This window comes from Cucumis melo, chromosome 5, assembly GCF_025177605.1.
Source record: "Cucumis melo cultivar AY chromosome 5, USDA_Cmelo_AY_1.0, whole genome shotgun sequence".
In the NCBI taxonomy this organism is placed as follows: Eukaryota; Viridiplantae; Streptophyta; class Magnoliopsida; order Cucurbitales; family Cucurbitaceae; genus Cucumis; species Cucumis melo.
Window position 1 is genome coordinate 26,642,539 of NC_066861.1, and position 21,177 is coordinate 26,663,715.

At 33.4% G+C, this 21,177-nt stretch overlaps 1 protein-coding gene across 1 annotated transcript; it reads left to right on the forward strand.

Annotated features, from left to right (window-relative positions):
* Positions 1 to 2,239: 2,239 nt before the first annotated feature.
* LOC103494845 (probable linoleate 9S-lipoxygenase 5) lies at positions 2,240 to 17,651 on the forward strand. The gene is made up of 9 exons (XM_051084701.1): positions 2,240 to 2,542; positions 3,504 to 3,793; positions 4,377 to 4,617; positions 6,046 to 6,381; positions 7,223 to 7,308; positions 7,499 to 7,606; positions 8,073 to 8,380; positions 15,814 to 16,077; positions 16,907 to 17,651. Exons 1-9 carry the CDS (start codon positions 2,254 to 2,256, stop codon positions 17,649 to 17,651), a joined length of 2,667 nt encoding a protein of 888 aa, XP_050940658.1. The 5' UTR covers positions 2,240 to 2,253.
* The last annotated feature ends 3,526 nt before the right edge of the window (positions 17,652 to 21,177 follow it).

The window sequence follows — 21,177 nt, forward strand, 5'->3', positions numbered from 1 at the left end:
AGGTTTTAGCCCAAGAAGACCTATGAGGGAATGTGATGTATCTTTGTGGACAGAGCTTAAAGCCTCAATAAATGCTCAAATTTCTGCCGTTGGTAGTGACACTCCAATTTGGAACCTTAATGCTGATGGCATATTTTCGATTGCTTCGGTTAAAAAAGCAATCCACTTAAGCGACCACGGAGCTATACCTTTTCCAGACCATCATATTTTTATAAATCTTTGGAAATCCAGCTTGCCCAAAAAGTGCAAATTCTTTATATGAACCCTGCTATATGATAGTATAAACACAGCAGATCAACTTGTTAAAAGGATCCCTAATCTGTGTTCAAGGCCAAACTGGTATGTCCTTTGCAGAAGAAATGAAGAAGACATGAATCATCTTTTTATCTTTTGTTCCTTTGCAAAAATTATTTGGACCCACATTGCCGCCCTCTTTAATAGAAGTTTAATGTTCCTCAGTCCCAAAGAAATATGTCTACATATCTGCGATTGGAAACAAAAGAGAAAAAAAGAACATCATTCTCTTCAACACCATTGCATCTGCTCTTTGGAATATTTGGCTGGAAAGGAATGAGAGAATCTTCAATGGCAATGAAAAGACTGCAAAGGAAACTTGGGAAAACATAAAAGCAATATCTGGGCTTTGGACTAGTAGATCAAATCTATTTTCCAGTTATCCAACTTCCTCCATAGCCCTGAACTTACATGCTTTTATTTAGCTTATGTGCTTTTCTTTTCTTTTGGATTCAGGGCTTATCTCCAGCCCTTTTCTTTGGTGTTTTCTTTGTAGCGCTTAGCATTTTCTACCTTCTTCCTTGTACTGTTTTGCCGATTATTTAATGAAGCGGGAATGATGAGGGTGCTAAGGGGGTGTTCACCTAGTGGAGATGTTCGGGTGCACCTACTGACCCATAGTATCATTTTTCTAAAAAAAACTCCCGAACTCAACTCTAGTTTTTGCAGACAAGTTTTTTAATGACTTTATTTTAAAATTGTTTACTTTATTTCGGTGCTCAATCACACCGTAAAAAGAATTGATAACGACTCATATTTTGTTTCAAAACTAACCCATTTTTTAGGATGTCGGCCGTTGTGCGTTGTCTCGGTCACATGGTGACACGGTTTATGTTTGTTCTGGAATTAATTTATGATTTTTGATATTAATTATGGAATTTTAAGTTTTTCTATGAGTTTCAATTTTTTAATAATTTATAAAATATATGATTATATATATGCATGATTTCGGAGAGCTTGATATGATAATTTCATGAATTGTTCATGAATTTAAGCAATGTCTTGTTTTAGGATTGTTTGCTGGTTGATTTTAATAAATAAACATGGATAAATCCAACCTAGAATTGAATTGCATGAATATTTAGTCAGACGCTTGAAAACTAAATACTCAACGCTTTACTCGTCCTAGATCGTAATACAATTGATAAGAAAACCCATTTTGACCGGCCAAGCTAACTGGGATCCAATTTTACTTTTAGCAATTTTATTTCATTTGCAATTAACACTCAAATTCTCCCCATTTGGTTACTTTGGTTGGAAACAGTTATCTTGAGAAATTCATCGTGCTTACTGTGTTCGACCTAAACTTACTGTTAAAAGTAGTTCTTGTGAAATATTTCAATTTATTTATTTGGTCCTTGGATTTAGGTGGCGAAATCCGTCCGAGGAATCAACTTTATTTTACACATTAGGTTTTTGCTACTTCAATTTCATTATAGCACAATTTCACATATATTTGGATAAAAAAGAAAAGCTTAGCCACTCATAATCAAAAAAATAAATGATTAAAATTGAGAGATGAATAAAATTTCATGGTGTACTTAACGAGTTGATGAACTAATAATGATTAACTAACAATGCCTAAAAGAAAAGTTTAAGTTAGAATGAACATTTCAATAAAATTAGAACTTACTGTTTGAGGAAAGAACTGCTAGAAATACAAATGAAATAAATAACACAAAACGGAAGCAAATGGTTACGGAATCAATTACAAGTTAGAAAGAATGCCTAAATCGATTATTTAAACTGTTACAGAATTGACAAATCGATTACTCCTAAGATCCCACCACAAAAATTGTGGTTCTAGTTTTTTCTCTTCACTAATAATATTTTTTCAAGTTTTTATACACAATAATCTGTTTGTTTATTTATTATTTTTTTCAGCTATAAATACCTGATGAAATTCACATCTTCAAATCATCCATTCTTCAGTTCAGTTAGTAAAATAGTGAGAAAAAAATGATTGGGAAGATTATTCTAGGAGATGCCCTTAAAATCACTGGCAACGTTCTTAGAACGACCGGGGACGTTGCCGGGTCCATCGTAAATGCTGGAGGGAATTTTATCGACCGTGCTAGCGATATCGGTCAGCTCGGGAAGAAGAAGATCAAAGGGAAGGTGATTCTGATTAGAAGCAATGTCTTGAACATCACTGAGTTTCATTCTAGTATTCTTGATGGTTTCACTGAGCTGTTGGGCAGTGGAATTGTAATGCAACTCGTGAGTGCAACTGAGATTGATAGTCATTGTAAGTTTCTCTTTTTAATAAATTACTTTTACTATTCTTGATTAGAATAATGGAACAAACCTACTCCTATCTTTTTACAATGGTATGGTATATATTGAAAATGCATGGACCCATGACACATCATTATTTTTTGTGGATGAAAATATATACGTGGGTAAAAAGGTTGTGTAATTTAGTGTACCGACCTTTTACATCTTTAAACCAATGAAAATATCATATAATTGTCATCAATTATACCTACGGCTACTTTCTTCTCTCTTACTTATTATGTATGTAACACTGTTTGTGTAGTCAGAACAATTATTATCATTATTATATTATTCTTATCGATTAGACTATAACAAATATTCTTGAACTTTTCAACTTTCCATTTTAACTATTGGAACGTGAGTTACTATTATTCCTTTCTTTCCTGATCAAACACTTAATTTTATAAAAAAGAAATTGTGTCTACTTACAAGTTTTCAAAGTTCAAGGATATAATTATTGAAACCAACCCCACAATATGTGTATGTATATTTGCCACTGCAGTCATATTATTTTGTACTTGAGCGTTTTTTAATTCTTTTGTTAGATCACTGATATAATATTAAATCTGTCGTAATTTGTTGCATGATTTTTACACCATGCACGGTGTGTTCAAATTCTAATAAAAAGTGATTAAACCATTAACTATTAAGTTAAGTACTACAATTACTTCTATACGAATTAAACGTTAAAAATGAATTATTTAGTTAACACTACTCTACTTCTAACGTTGAAGCGTCGCTTCAATGATCCAAATGAAACTTATATGTCGAAGCGCCACAGTGTTTGCTACGATGCTCTCTTTCTTCTTCTAAGTGCAAACATTTATTAAAAAACAAACTATAATTTAAACCTAAGGGACATATATATAATCCTATCAAGTTAAAGCTTTTGATTTGATTGATAATTTAATGCATCATGTGTTTGAATATAGCGAACGAGAGACAAGGGAAAGTCGGAAGGCGAGCTTATTTGGAGAAGTGGTTGACTTCATTCCCACCAATATTTGCTGAAGAGTCGGTGTTTGAAATAAACTTTGAATGGGAAGATGATTTTGGATATCCAGGAGCTTTCTATATAAGAAATGGACATACAAGTGAATTTTTTCTCAAATCCCTCACTCTTGAAGATGTTCCTAACTATGGAAAAGTCCATTTTGATTGCAACTCATGGGTTTACCCTCAAAGAAGATACAATAAAGATAGAATTTTTTTTGCCAACAAGGTATATTATGTAGGTATAGTCTTCATAATAATTTTATTTTTCGGGTGTATGATGATGTTAAAATTGTGCCAACCTAATTGAGATGTCTACATGCATCTTTTTGTACCTTTTTTTGAACTCTAATATCTTGCTAAAAGAATAAAGTAGGATGATAAGGATGCTATGGAGGTGGCAATCGAATCGAGATTGTCTAAGAAATTTTTTTTATTTAATTTCTTATTTATGCTCATTTTCTTTCTTGCTTTTTAATTATGACTTTCACATTTCTTAAAAACCCACTTCAACTTCAGTAAAGAAAAACAAACTTGAACCGGAGAGACCATCATTGTGTTATAACTTTCAAAAACTATCGTTTTAAAAATTTAGTTTAGATTTTGAAAAGATTAGTAGAGAGTAAAATATAAAACATAGAAACTTGTGAGTAAAAGTAGTGCTTGAAACTAAGACTCACGTTTAGTAATCATAGTTGAAAAATGTCGCAAAACGCAATAAAAAATACTTATCAAACAACTTTCGAATTTTTCATCATCATCATTATTTTAATCTATCTTGTAATTTATCATACTAATTTTTGTTTTGGCAGACATATCTCCCAAATGAAACACCAAAAGCACTTCGTAAGTACAGAGAAGAAGAGCTATTAAATCTAAGAGGAGATGGAAAAGGAGAGCATCAAGAATGGGATAGAATTTATGATTATGATGTTTACAACGACATTGCTGATCCTGATGCAGGTCACCAATTTGTTCGTCCTATTCTTGGAGGGAGTACTAGTTATCCTTATCCTCGCAGAGGAAGAACAGGAAGACCACGATCAAGAAGAGGTTCAAATTAATTATAATAATATTTTTCACCAACTTCATTAGTTCTTAGGGCTCAGTTTTGGAGTCATTTAGTTTTTAATTTTTGACGATAATTAAGCCTATAAACACTTATTTATGATCTGTCCCGTTGGATAAAAATCTGAAATTTGTTTTATATTTATAAATTCAGCGAGTTCGGGAAATTAATTGTTCCACCGACCATTTCGATTTTGTTTCGAAAAAGTTAATTTTGGGTTTTGTGTTTCGAATAGTGAAAATTCTGAAAATAATAATACTTTTGTGCTTTCATTTTAACTGGATTATGAACCGTAAATTTTAAAATGTAGAATTATATTAAAGAAATTAGAATAAAATGTTTAGAAATGTGGTATGTCGGGTTATAGACTGGATTCATTTTCTTTTTAAATTGAAAGAGATTATGTGATCTATCATAAATTATCTAGTATTACGAAGCAATAGTTATAATTTTTTTCTAACATATAATTTGTTAATAAAAAGTTAATAATAGTTTACCTTGTCCGTGATATTTTGTGGAGTAATTACAACTATATAATATATAGTATCAAACACATTTAGTCAATACGGTGTTTTGGGATGGGTTTAAGACGAGGAAACTAAGGATTTGCCAACTTAGTTGACATTCTTGGATGAATATCAAACAAATTTACGAGATCATGAAAAATAGTTTTGTTTTCGCGTTAAAATCATTAGGTTCAAATTCCCTACCGAACATAACCTAAACTTCTTGATTCTTTATCTATTTAATTTATTTTGAATGTTTGAGTCAATTCTTGAAAAGAAAATATTAGTTTCTAAAATAGGAGAATTTGTATGATCATTTGTATGACCATGAATTTGTATCTATTTAATTTGTATGATCATGAATAGAAAACAAAATTGAAACTATTTACAAAATATAATAAAAAAAAACATAAAATTAGACTATAGAGAGTTTAATGGATTTTCCATACTTTGTGAATAGTTTTAAAATTTTGTTATTTTTGAAAATGCCCAAAACTTATTTTTATTTTTAAAATTTGGTTACAAATTCAATTCTTTTACTTAGTAAAGATGCAAATTTCTATAAACAAAACATTGAGAGAGCATGTTTTGACATTTTCAAGAAAAAAAAAAATAAAATGGTTGCAAAACGAAGTCTGAAATATAAAGTGATATAGAGTTCGACTTTTTAAAATTAAGTATTTTTTTTTTTGAACAGGATACTGGAGATGTGAGATCTATAGATGCACTAAAATATATCTCAACTAGGTTAACAAATCCTTAATTAACATCCTCAGCACATCCCGATACAATAAAGATATATATTTTTAAAATTAAGCTTATAAACATGCCCACGATCTATTTTAATTTACAATTTCATCTTAATTTTGACCATTGACATGTATTGCATGTTAATTATTATTGCAGATGTCAACTACGAGGAGAGATTAAAAAGTGTCATAAAAAGCATTTACGTTCCTAGAGATGAATCAATCTTTGGCAAGAAGATATCCGAGATATTTGCTTATCAATTGAAATCAATTGCCCAATCTCTTCAACATAAATTTGGAGTGCTTTTTAATAGATACCCCAAAGAATTTGGGTCCTTTAAAGATGTACTTAAACTCTACAATGGTGGATTTCCTTTGCCAACACATTTTCTTTCAACACTTGGGAGCTTTGTTAAAGAACCATTTCTAAAGGAACTTCTTAGAACTGATGGTGAACAGTTGCTCAAATTCCCATTGCCCCAGCTGATTCAAGGTACGTAATGTTGAGGATTGTGCATTGAAAAGATCGTGAACAGTGAGACTTTATAAAACTTGAGTTATTTGTATTTTATATATGATATCAGAGCCTATGAAATCGAAACGAATATGGATCCCACTATGAAAAAGCTGATTAAACCTCGTAATATTGGGCTTTTACATGAAAAATATAGTGTAATATAAAGGGACCGGTCAATAATAGACCATCTTAACAAATGTCTCGAACACTCTTCTTATTTTTTTTTTGAAAAATGATATTAGGGTCCAAGGGTGATATTGAACATTTCCACAAGATGGATATTCTCAAAATACTCTCATCCATTGTTAGAATATATTTATTAAGCACGAAGTACATGAGTTTAGGGCTAGAGATAAGTCCAGAAGCATTTACATATTACAAAAAGTTGGTTGCAATATTGGATACTCTTTTTTTTACCATTTAATTTTTGAGATAGGATATGAAGTACTGTCTCAAAAACCAATGGACACAAAGAGAAGTAACCTATCTATATATATCTTATATATGTAAGGTCATTCCTTGATTTTTTTTAGTGTGAGATCTTCAACAAATGAAATCTATATGGGTAAGTCTTTTGACTTGCAATCCGAATACGCAAAATGATAAAATAAAGGAGTACAATACAGAAAAATTGCACCAAGGACACATCTTGAGACTTGAATATGAAGTTTCTTACCATTGCATAGATGGATTTATACATCAAAAAGGATTATTGTTCTTAAAAAAAAAAAAGATTATTGTGTAGGCTGAATTTTTGGTTATGATTAATTGAAAAATTAAGTTTACTAAACTCATTTGTTATGGGTAAATTAAACAGATAATTATTCAGGATGGAAGACCGATGAAGAGTTCGCTAGAGAAATGTTGGCTGGAGCAAACCCAGCCGTCATTTGTGGTCTCCAAGTAATTTTCTTTCAAATCAAAATGGTTCAAAATATTTATAAATACGATTTTTTTTTTTAATCTTTGATAGACTTATCATAGATAAAAGAAAAAATAAAATTTTACTGTGTTTGCAAATAAGTCTAACTAATTATTTTGTTATATTCTTTATTATTATTACTGTTTTTTTCTTCTCTAAATTTAACTATAGGAATTCCCACCATCAAGCAAGTTGGACCCTAACATTTATGGAGATCAAAAGAGTAAGATAACCGAAGAACACATCATGAATAATTTGGATGGATTCACCGTAAATGAGGTAAAATTTTTAACTATAATATAGTTATCCATTTATAATTTTAGAAGTTATATCAATTGAAGGACGAATACTTTTAAGTATTTAAATTTATGCAATTTTTTAAATTTTATATGAAAAAATGATCTGTAAAACTTATGATTAATTTGCGTATGAATTAAACGTCTAAAGTTATAAAAATGAATCAATTTAGACTCATAGTAATAAATGAAATTTGAGAATCGTTAGTCATATATCTAATCTAATAATTTATTTTGCAAAACCAGATTTTGAAAGAGCCTATACACATTTGAGACCAAATGCATGACTGGTTTTTAAATAATCGTAATAAAATGTTTAAATTGATATAAACCTCAAAATTTAAAAGGGTAAAAGCTAATATTTTCTCCTAACCACTAAAGACGGTGGACATGTCAACTACTGCTAAACTATACTAATTTCGTTTTTCTTTTTAATTATGTGATAATAGGCAATGAAGCAAAACAAACTCTATATATTGGATCACCATGATTATGTGATTCCATTTCTTAGAAGAATAAACACAACAAGTTCTACCAAGATTTATGCAACAAGAACAATTCTATTCCTAAAGAAAGATGGGACATTGAAGCCTCTGGCGATTGAACTAAGTTTGCCACACCCTCAACATAACAAGTATGGTGTCATTAGTAGAGTGCTGTTACCAGCTACAAAAGGAGTTGCTGCCTCACTCTGGCAACTCGCTAAGGCTTATGTTGCTATCAATGATAATGGTCATCACCAACTTATTAGTCATTGGTAAATTTCTTAATTAATTAAAAAGATAAGTTTGGATATATAATATGTAAAATAAAAGACCAAAATGTTTAAAAAATATAGTAAAATTTAATGATCTATCAATAATAGATATAATAAAAGATGGACATTGATAACTAGATTTTTATTAGTGTTTATCATTGACGACATTGATAAACATTGATATATAAACTTCTATATCATTGTTTGTGAGCAACATCTATCATTTTACTATATCTATTATTTATAGATTCTATTTTTTTTATTTTATTTTGTAAACGTTTTTTTCATTTGAAATAATTGTAGAGGTTGTGTTAAAAAATGGTTTAATATATTAATTATTTATAAAATATATATTTTCTCTTTTAACATTAGGAAAACTTGATATTGGAAAACAACAATACTCCTTGAAATTAAATTAGCATGGACTAATCAATTGTAAGATCTAATCAACCATCATGCATGCATATATATCATGTTAGTACTAAAGTTTTTTTTTTAAAGGAAACAGCTAGATAGGACTTAGGGATGAGCCTAAGACCACTCTAGACACACAGATTTATTAATGAAGGGCTAGAGAAAAGCCCAAGAGTTAATTACAGAAGTTGCTAAGGTTTAAAGCAATTGTAGTAGCCGAGTAATTTTTAAAGTAAGAGTCCCTACTGCACCAATTGCCTATAAGGATTTTGCAATCCTCCCACATATTGGCAGTTGTTTTATGGGAGCTAGGGGATCCAAAAATTCTAATATTTCTTTCACACCAAATTTCCCAAAAAATGGCTATTATTCCACAAAACACGACCTTGCGATTCGGGCTGAAGCAATTTGGGGACCGAAAGAAGGAAAACACATCCTCCAGATCGTCGATGTTGGGAATCAATCTGGAAGCATTCTGGAGAAAGGACCATAGAGGCTTCACAGCTTCGCAATGAAGAAAGAGGTGAGTTCCTGATTCACTATCCTTCTTGCAAAGAACACACCAGTTGGGTTGAAGGGAAATATTGGGCATTCTTTGTTGAATAACCTCCATCGTGTTTATTCTTCTTTGTATCAGGCACCACATAAAAAATTTGATTTTCATTGGAATTGTGGACTTCCAAATAATCTCAAGAATTTTTGATTGAGGGTCCTCTGAAGATGGATTCAGCTGCCGAGAGATCAAGACTTTAGCAGATGCAATGGAAAAGGAATGTTTGCTGTCTGGGATCCAGGTAGGCTTGCTTGAACCTCTATTATGTCTCGGAGAAGGAAGAATCTCTAAAATTTTTGCCCATGTACTCCTCTCTCTGTCGTTCAGCTCTCTTCTAAATCTTATGTTCCATTGGCTGTCGAGCGTGTTCCAAGCAACTTTAACTGTGATTTCTTTATCGAGTGAAAGAGCAAAAAGTCTCGGATAAGCAGTTGAGAGACAACCTTCTAGAGACCAATTAGAGTACCAGAAGGAGATCTGATCTCCATTATTTAGATCCCAACTTTGGTTGCTCCTGAACCAGACAATATTGCCTATTATAGATCTCCATGGGGCTTTAGGAGTGCTAGAAGAGATGTTTGATGGAATATCTCCTGGGTATTTTCCTTTATATTTGCATTGAATCAGATTCCTCCAAAGAGCTGTAGGTTCCGAGAGATAACGCCAGAGCCACTTAGATAAGAGGGCTTTATTTGTCACATGAAGCCTTGAGATACCCAGACCACCCTCCTCTTTAGATTTCGTGACTTTAGTCCAGTTGATTAAGTGAGAACCTTCTGATCTGTTATTACCTTTCCATAGGAAATTTCTCCAGAATTTTTCAATGTTTTTACACGTCAAGGAAGGAGCTTGGAAAACAGATAGTTGGTATATAGGAAGGCTGCTAAGGGTTGACTTTATTAAAGTAAGTCTTCCTCCCTTGGAAATTTGAGCATATTTCCAATTATTGAGCTTTTTTTGGATCTTTCCTTCAACATTGCTCCAAAAAAGTCTGGATTTTGGGTTGCCACCGAGAGGAACTCCCAAGTAGGAGAGGGGGAGAGAATGGCAGGATATACCCCAAAATGAAGCACATTCCTTAGCTCTAGATTCAGACACATTCATTGGCACCAGAGCTGATTTCGATAAGTTTATTTTAAGGCCCGAAGCTCTTTCAAACAGAGATAAAGCCATTCGAAGGTTATTCAGGAAAACATCATTATCTTCTATGAAAAGAAGAATGTCGTCAGCAAAGAGGATATGGGATATGTTACAATTATTACTGAACGAGACCCCTTTAATTGCACCAGAAGATTCCAGATGAGATAAAAGACGACTAAGGTAGTCCATGGCAATAACAAACAGGAAAGGAGAAAGAGGATCACCTTGTCTAAGACCTCTGTTGGCTTTAATACGACCTTGGGGTCTTCCATTGACAATGACTGAGTATGTGACATTGCTTATGCATCCTCTTATCCATTTTCTCCATAGGATAGGATAATTCTTTTTCTCTAGGACAAAATCGATGAAATCCCAATTTAAATTGTCAAAAGCCTTTTCAATGTCGAGCTTCAAAATAAAACCCTTAATCTTCTTCACCTTCCAGAAGTCCACAGCTTCATTTGCCATTAGGATAGCATCAGTAATTTGTCGGTTCTTGACAAAAGCCAGCTGGTTTCCTGAGATGGTATCAGGAAGGGAGGTCTTTAACCTGTTTGAAAGGGTTTTAGCAATGATCTTATAAATGGATGTTGTTAGGCTGATCGGTCTGAAGTCTTTAGGATTAGAATAATCCTTCTTTTTTGGGATCAGAGCGATGAATGTGTTGTTCACATTCTTGTTGATAACACATTTGTCATAAAAGTCCTTGAAAATGTCTATGATATCTTCTTTTAGAAGATGCCAAAAGGATTTGTAGAAGGAGATAGGGAAACCATCTGGACCAGGGGTCTTCTTACCATCTAAAGAGTTTATGACTCCTTTAATCTCATCTTCCAGAAAAGGGACACAAAGGTTTAACCCTTCAGAATGCTCAATCGGATTCCAATCTAGATTGTCTATAAAAACAGAATCGCTTTTTGTGGGGCCTTCATAAATCCTTGAAAATAATTTTATAAAAGCTGATGAAATACCGTTGTTTGTATTCTGAATCAAGCCTTCTTCATCCTGGATTTCTTGAATAAAATTTCTCTTTTGTCTTGCTGAGCAAATTCTATGAAAGAAGGAGGAGTTTTCATCTCCCTCCCTAAGCCAAAGCTTTTTGGCCCTTTGGTACCAGAATTGGGACTCCTTAAGAGATAGCTCACTGAGATCAGCTTTAAGAGCTAGGCGACGATCACTTTCTTCTTGAGACAAAGGGGTATCCAATTCTTTCTTGTCGATAGAGTCCACTTCCCTGACAATACTATCTTTAGCATAGACAAAGGAGTTTAACTTCTCCTTTTGCCAAGGTTTGATAAACTTAGCTAAGGATTTTAGCCTTTGTATGAAGGAGAATCCAGGGTGACCATCTTGGATCGAATTATCCCACCATCTTCCCAAATTTCTTTTGAACTCTGGATCATTGAGGGCTATGGAGTTTAAGCGGAAAGGGACTGGACCCCAACTGAGTTTGGGATTGGAATCTTCACAAACCAGAGGAAAATGGTCTGAAGTTGATCTTGGGAGGGTCCTTGTTGTGTGTGGACTGAAGAGATTTTTCCAAGAAGAATTGTAAAGGAATCTATCGATTCGAGAAAAAGTAGGAGGATTCCGAAGATTAGACCAAGTGAATCTATTGTTTATGAGAGGGGGATCAAGCAGAAGATTATTGTTGATGAAACTGTTCAACATTTTTGAGCTGTAGGTAGAGTTGGAAGTAGATGTTGATTCCTCTCTCAATCTGATAACATTAAGATCACCTCCTAAAATCCACGGAAATGAATTAAGATGTTGAAGATTATGAAGATTAGTCCAAAAACGAGCTCTTTCCCTCCTTTTAACTGGACCATAAAGACCTGTTAGCCACCAGGACAGATTGTTGTTGGACAAGAAGTTGGCAGATAGGCTAAAAAGCCCTTCCTCGTGACTTAAAATAGAGTGTATCTGAGCATCCCAAAGAATTAAAATCCCACCAGAACTATCCAAAGCATTTTTAGCGATCCAATTGATACTATTAGAGGGCCATAAGGATTTAATGATTCTCTTGTTTGTGATCTTAAGCCTAGTTTCAGTCAGAATCACAAAGTCAGGGGAGTATGAAATTATAGTATTTTTTATTATGGCTCTTTTAGAAGGGGAGCCTAAACCTCTTGCATTCCAAGTAAGCAGTTTCATTTTACAATGGATGTCCCCAAATCCCCTTTCCCCTTTGAAACTATCCCCGAACTCATATGGTTTATCAAAACATTTGTTGAAGTAGTTGCCCTTGAAGAGTCATTGACCGCAGAGAGTTTCAGCCCATTATCCTTTAACCAGAAAGCAAGTTGTTTTTTGAAGGCCTCTGAATCCGAATCTTTCTCTTTTTCTTCTTTTTTCCTGTAGTAGTATTTTCTTTTATGAGCATGTTTTGGTTTTCTGTAGTTGACTTCAGAGGATGAATTTGAATTCTCGTTAACTTGCATTTTCATTTCAGGTGTCTCGGGGACCACTTCGGTGTTTGTTATGTCAATAACTTCTGCATTATCAGAGCTATGATGGTCTTCAAGTGATTTGTTTGGATCCAAGATTGGCAGATCTCCCAGGTCAACCGTGAGGAAAAGACCTTTTTTAGAAGCTTCCTCTTCATGTGCCATCATTTGAATTGGTTGAATATTTAATTCTCCTTTCTTCTGATTGGCTTTTGATTTCGGCTGAGTGGAGGGCAATCTCTTCTTGATACTTCTCTCTCTACTTACTTTCTGTTTTTTTTCAGGAGAACTTAATGAAGGAGAATGATTGGCTGGCGCAGAATCCGGATTGAAGATGTTGGTTTTATTACAGGGAGAATAGAAGGAGACTTTCCTTTTAGATTTATCCAAATTTAAAGCTGAAATTGGTGGAAGCTGAATGTCAACCTTCTGTTTTCCTTTATCCAACACGCCATCATTGGATATCCCAGGTAATATCTCTAATCCGGATTTATTAGCCGTTGCATGCGCATTACTAACTTTAACTGCCTCTTCATTTAATAAGCTCGGCGACGTGGCAATTTTGTCAGGTTTAATGATAACCGATTTTAATGCAGATGGTTGGTCCGGGGTACTACTTTTGCGGCCGTCGGAGCTGGTTGCAAGAAAATCCGGCGATATGGCCTCCATTCCTTCGAAGAAGAACTGTTCTGATTCAGGATTGAATTCATCAAAAGCAGCAGCAGCTTGTCTCTTGAAGGTACCGTGAAGTCTTACATTCCTTTCTATTAGCCATTTGCCTTCTGGATGTGTAACTACTTGGATGGAGAATTTGTTTCCTTCATTATCAAAGATCCTTATATTTGCTGGTAAAAAGCCTGAATAGTTGTATCTGATCTTTATCTTTGCTTCTATCAGGTTTTTTGCTGATCTGGTTTCCTCAGCCACTTTAATCAAGCCTCCGCAAGCTTTTCCAATCTGCTGAAAAGTCTTCATATTCCACAGATGCAGCGGAATTCCTCGGAAAGTCGTCCATCCTCCATAGCTCGGGATGAGTTTTGGGGTGGCATGATGTATGGAGCACCATTTTTCAAATCTTACCGAGTACTTCCCTACTGTGGTCCATCCTTTGTTTTGACATAGAAGGTTTGCAGGTATGCTTGAACTAAAATGAACCAAAGCTTTATCGGCGTGAAAAGCGTTATACGTGAAGGATTCCTCTGTTTGTTTCCTCAGGTTTTGAAGTATTTTGTACCAGTCGTCATGAAAGAACCTTCTGATTATCACCACTGTATTTTCAAGAAGATCAAATGAGGGAGAGACACAAAGACTATTACCTGATGAATGGCTTGAATCACTTGAGTAAGAGTCGCTTGAATCACTTGAAGCAGAAGATCTTCCTTCAATGACTGCTCTTGCGTATGATCTCTTGTGGTAATCAATGGGAGGGGAAAGGCGACCATCGGGACTGGACCTTGGCAAAAAAGCTGGCCTTGTTTTTGCTTTCACTTCTACTTTTGGTGTAATCATGGACAGAAAGGAGACCCAGCCACTTTTCTCAGGTCCTTCCGGAACTAGAATGCATGATTTTCTGTTCTTTTGATCAACTCTAAAGATTTCTGCCGTACATCCTTTATTGTTTCTTGTTTTCCTGATCCAGATACATTGTTCAGAGTCACGGGTTTCAAGAAAGAATCGGTTTGTACTTGGGGTTGCAATCAAGGATTTCAGGGTACTTCTTATCCAGTCCAAGTCTTTTGGGGAAGCTTCAATGGAGAAAGCCTTGTGTGCTCCAGTTTCGGTTAACCAATAGTGAGTGTGCTTCGAATATTTATCAAGGTGAAGGACAAATTCCTTCCTTTCGATTTTGCATGATCTAGGAAGTGATTTGAAGTAGGCCATTGTTTGGGAAAATGTAGGAAAAAGACAAGGAAGGAGGGTGGAAAGCAGTGGTAGGGACTGAAGAAGAAAGCGACCTTTTAACAGCAGGAAAAAGGCTGAGCTTGTAGTTAATACAGTGGGTGAATTTAGTTGAAATTAGAATGATGGGCGGAGCCGCCATTTTGTGTAGCTGTTGCAAGTGACTCTGTATCTTCCGGCAAGGGGAATAACTGCTTGTAGGGGATTTGGAGAGAGGAGAGAGGACAGAGCATTTTTAATTCTCTTCCAAGTTAACATGTTAGTACTAAAGTTTAAAACATCGATATGATAAAAATGTTGATGTCAATAAATATTTTTGAAGAATTATAAAAAGGTTCGAAAAAAATGTTCATTTTAAAACATGTTTCTAATCTATATCAAGTTTATGTTTCATTATTTTTAATTTACAAGGTAACTATAAAAATGTTTATTCATTTCTATATTTATGCCAAAAAAAAATTGTACAAATATCAATGTAAATATATGGAAAAAGTATATATATATATATATATATATATATATATATATATAGACATGTATGTATATATATTATTTTTTGAATGGAGTATATACAGAATTGGGTTTAACAATTTAATTGTGTTGCAGTTGACAATTCAAGAATGTAATTGAAATCACTTTCTAAATTTAAGAAATTAATTAAGAAACATAAGTACTAAAAAAGTTATACCCTAGGTGTACAATAATGTTATATATATTAATTTTTCTAAAAAAAGATCCTACATTTTTTAGTAAAAAAAATACTAACATTTGGTGATATATTATTCCCAGAATAATTTATGTTGCATTTGAAGGACAATGATTGTATATATAAGAAAATCAATAAATAATAGACTCTAGGTCGATTGACTTCTATTAGCGATATGATCTAAAATCGAAGATTTGAATTTAAATTTGTTACTATATTTACAAATTATTGTGTTGTGTTATATTTGACGTCTGTTGTATATATTTATTTGTAGGCTGAATACACATGCAGTAATTGAGCCATTTGTGATAGCAACAAGCAGACAACTTAGTGTTCTTCATCCAATTCACAAATTACTTATTCCTCATTTCAAGGACACAATGAAAATCAATGCTATTGCTAGGCAATCTCTCATTAACGTTGATGGCATTATTGAGAGAACTCATTATCCAACTAAATATTCTATGGAGATGTCTTCTTTTGCTTACAAGAATTGGGTCTTCCCTGAACAAGCTCTTCCTACTGATCTAATTAAGAGGTAATTGATCAAATCAAACTACTATGCATCCCAATTTTCTTTTAATTTAATTATACTTTTTTTGGTAATTGGGTGAGCTAAGGCTCAATTATCATTATGCTTAGGGTTCTTTTCAATGTGTTCTTTTCAAAAAAACAGAATTTTTTTTTTATCATTATGCTTCTTCCTTCAATTGATGGAAAGATGCTCACTATTAGGATCTTCAGTTAATAGGAATGTATGGATTTCATAACCAACCATTAATTAGAGTTTTATAAACTTAAATTTTTAAAATTGATTGAAGATCAATGAGATGTGATGAGAGAGCTAAAGTCACATTAACCTAGTTAGTTGAAATAACCAGATGTACTTTTTGATTCGATCTCTCTTAGGACTTGTTAAAGAAAAAAAATCGAAGATCAAATGCTTACGCCCTATACAATTCCTTAACAAACTACTTTAATTTTTCTTTCCAAAGCTTAACTGGCATTTGATCATGCGAAAATAATCCAATATTTAACACCTTCATTAACCTTGAATTTGATATACGGAGGTTTCGAATGATCAAATATAAGGATTTATATGAGTGTTCTATATAAACTCGATCTCCAACTCTAAGGTGCATATGATCTATATTATGGATTTTCTCTTTGTTAATAAAGTCATTCTCTCTTTGCTCGTGGATGTAGCTAACATATTGTTAGTGAACTGCATAAATTTGTCTATTGATTGTTCTCGTCAGTGAACCACATAAACATGTGTCTATTTTCTATTGCTTTATGTTTTATTGTTTTCTTTTTTGTCGATTTCATAACCATTAGGTTGTGGTTAATTACTATAATTTGTTTAGAGGAGTTGCAATTGAGGATGCAAATTCTCCGCATGGACTCAAACTACTAATAGAGGATTATCCCTATGCTAGTGATGGACTTGAGATTTGGAGTGCAATCAAAACATGGGTAGTAGACTATTGCTCTTTCTACTATAAGGATGACAAAATGGTTTCTAATGACTCAGAGCTCCAATCATGGTGGAAAGAACTTAGAGAAAAAGGCCATGAAGACAAGAAAAATGAACATTGGTGGCCAAAAATGCAATCACTCCAAGACCTTATAGATTCTTGTACAATCATTATATGGATTTCTTCGGCTCTTCATGCTTCAGTTAACTTTGGACAATATCATTATGGTGGCTTTTTCCCTAACCGACCCTTAACGAGCACTAGATTCTTACCAGAAGAAGGAAGTATCGAATACGAAGAACTCAGATCAGACCCTGAAAAGGCTTTCATGAAAACAATTCAAGTTGATCTTTCAAGTGTTGCTTTAACTGAAATCTCTTCAAGACATTCTTCTGATGAGGTCTATTTAGGGGAAAGAAACAGCAAGGAATGGACTTTGGATGAACAGCCTTTGCAATCATTTGAGAAGTTCAAGAAAAAATTAGTAGAAATCGAGAACATGTTTATGAAGAGAAACCAAGATCCTAAGTTGAAAAATAGAGTTGGGCCTGTGAATTTACCTTATACTCTTATGTTTCCAACGAGCACTGAAGGTCTTACAGGCAGAGGGATTCCTAATAGTATTTCTATGTGAATATGGCAAAATATGTTTGAATTATTGCCTAAGGTTGTTGTTTATCTATGTATAATTATTAATGTTTCAATGAATTTTCTTTTTCAAAATATGTAATTTATTGACTAAGGTTGTTGTTTTTCTTTTCTATGAAAATTCTCTGGTTGTTTGTTTTTTAATTTATTCAAAATTTAACATTTGTTAAATTAATTCTCAGCCATTTTTTTTCTCTTCAAAATTTTCTAGTAATACACTTTTTGTTTACACAAAACATCATAGAATCTCTTACTAAAAACAACAATAATATCTAGGAAAAAATGTCGTTTTAAATAGTAAAACTGCTGAAAATATTGTCAATCAATTATAGATAGTGATAGACTACTCTCATCTATTAGTGTTTACCAGTGTGGCAGAAGATAATAGTCTACCAACATTTATCAATAATAGAGAAAGTGACATTTTACTACTATATTTATAAATATTTTAGTATATTTTTAATATTTGAAAAGAACCCATATAGTTGAGAAAAAGTTCATTACTGCATTATACAGAAATTAAGTTCTATCTCTTCTTCCAGTATCATGTAGAAAAAAAAACTTTCTATCCTTAGATATCCTTGACCAAAGCCAATGATGGAACTCATTAAACTACTATCATGAGCTAGCCCAAACACAGAACCTAGCTGTAAGCCAAAAAATCAGACAAGTTCACAGTCCAAAATCATCATAGAAAGTCACATAGCCCAAGTTCATCATGTTAGAAGAGAAATGGTGTGAATGAAACAAGTGCAGAGAAAGTGATATTTAGATTCAACTAAACACGCCTTTCTATAGACTTACAACGTGAAACAATAGGATTTTGATGGTTAAGAAACCAAAAGTAATACTTAATTTCTCATGACTTCTAAAAACTCCCAAATGGAGTACACAATTTGTTTTAAAAAAACCAAAGGTTACGAATCAATTTAATTCCTTAAAACCTTTAAATTCTATTAATAATATGAAACCTTTTATATTCTCAACACATTAAAACTCTAATAACACCATTTGACATACGTAAATTAAATCAAGTTTGGACAACGAAAATAAGATATCAGAGAAAAAGGGCCATTAAACCTCTTTATTTACTCTTAGTTAACATGTGTGAAATGTAATGCACAATTGTCTCCTATCAATTTTGGACATGAAATCATCTTATAATTTCGTATTCAGATTTTTTTTACCTTATTCAGACTCCATGCTGGTCGTTTATATAATGCTGGATAATAGATTAATAGCATTCCAACGGATAAAAAAAATGTCCATGAGATTAGGTTCTTGGTGGGTGATGTTGACATGACTTCATTTAGGTCGCAAGGCTTGGTCTTTGACCCTCGAAAAGTGGGTTGAGTTGGGTAGGTAAAAAAATCCACTTATCCTTTGGTTCACTAATAATTGAAGAGGTTTATTATTTAGCTAACTTGTTCGTGTTAACTTCGTTGTTTTCATATCAACTAGTCTAATTACCCTCTCATAAAATAATTATCAACTCAACTAAACTCTCCAAATTGGATGAGTTAGATACTATGCAAAGACCCCACTATATGCCTTGCTTTTTTATTAACATCGATTGGATTTTTATGGAAGAATTGATTGTGAGAGTTTCAACCAATTTGGGCTTTAGCATATTTTTTCTTGGGATAGGAACACTCCTAAATATGGGGTGATACCCTAGTGGAAGAAGATTAAGAAGATGAAAAACATATTAGGAAAGAGAAAGAAGAAGTGGTTTGCCCAATGGGGAGCATGTGAGAATGTTGAGATTTCAATTTTATTGGAATGGTAGATAGAAATATTGAGAAAATGTCAATGATCAACTGATAAAATTTTAGGAAAGGGTTATAAAACACAAAAATTTTGAAAAATATAATCCATAAAATAATATTTTAAACTTTTTTGTTATTTTTATTATATTTATGAGTGATATTTTGTTGATTATTTTTTATATTTCATGAATTTATAAGAAACGACGATCCACGTCATTTATTGTCAACGTTGAATTCATAGTTATATATATTTTTTTAAAAGGATACGATGGGTCATTTGAGTGCACTCGGACGTCTCCACTAGATGCACACCCCTTTAGCACCCTCATAACTCCCGCTTCATTAATATTAATAAAATTCAATACAGGATGCAAGGAGAAGGGCTAGAGATAACCCCTATTTTACAAAAGCAGAAACATTTAACGCTATGGAACTACAGTTGTAATTTGAAAAAAGTTTAGATCTACTGCTCCATAAACCAATTAGTGCAAGGATATCTTCTCATAGCTCCGCTGCTTCTTTTCTCAAGTGTTTAAAAATCCCGCAGTTTCTTTCAAGCCAGATTTTCCATAATATTACAGCAATAGTATTGAAAGTAATGGATCCTCTTTGGCTCTTAATGTTAATACAACAAATATCCTTGCAAATGGAGGCCACGTCGGTAAGGGGGTTGTTCCATTTCAGAAGAGATTTCGCTTTGTTCCAAATAGACTGCGCATAAGAGCAATTTATAAATTTATAAAGAGATGGTTGATGTCCTCTTGATTTTTGTTGCATAAATAGCACCAGTTTGGGTTAAGATACTAGTTTGGAAGTCGCTTTTGCAGCTGCTCGGTGATATATTTGGATATCCCAATCATTTGTGATTGGATTCCAAAAATCTTTGACGCTTCCATTTTTATTTCTGGATAGGGCATACAGGTGAGGGGTGTATAATGATAGGGGAGCTTTGCTGTTCCAATTATCAAGCCAAAAGGAAATCGAATCCCCATCATTCACCTTCCAGCTGATGTAGTTATTAAACCAGTTAGCACAACTTGTTATAGCTTTCCATGGGGTCTTGTTGTTGCTAAATTTTCCTCTGATAGGTATTTTACCAACAATATCCTGATCATATTTGGCTATAATCAGCCTTTTCTAGAGAGGATCTTTTTCAGATAAGAATTTCCAGAGCCATTTGCATAAGAGAGCGAAATTAGTATTGTGGACTGTATTAATTCCTAGGCCTCCCTTTTCCTTTGGTAACGTAATTTTAGACCATCTGATTAGGCTAATATTATGCCCACTGGATGAGCCTTTCCACAAGAAATCCCTCCAAATCGATTCAATTTTTTTAGCTATGCCCTTGGGAACTTTGAACACCGATAGTTGATAAGTGGGGAGACTTTCTAAGGTGGAATTAATCAAAGTGATTCTCCCACCCTTTTGATAGGTGAGAATATTCCCAGCTGCTTAATTTTTTTTGGATCTTCTGGAGGATATTTTCCCAAAAATTTAGAGATGATGGTTTCCCACCCAGAGGCATTCTAAGGTAATTAATCGGCAAAAAATCCTGCCTTAACCCCCAGCTTTTCGCAACCGAGTTCGCTCGACTAGCAGTCAAATTTATAGGGGATATAGTGGATTTGTTTATATTGATATTCAACTCTGAAGCGGATTCAAAGAGATAAAGGGCCATCTTGAGGTTTGTAATGTACTCATCGTTATCCTCAACAAAAATGAGAATGTCGTCTGCAAAGAGAA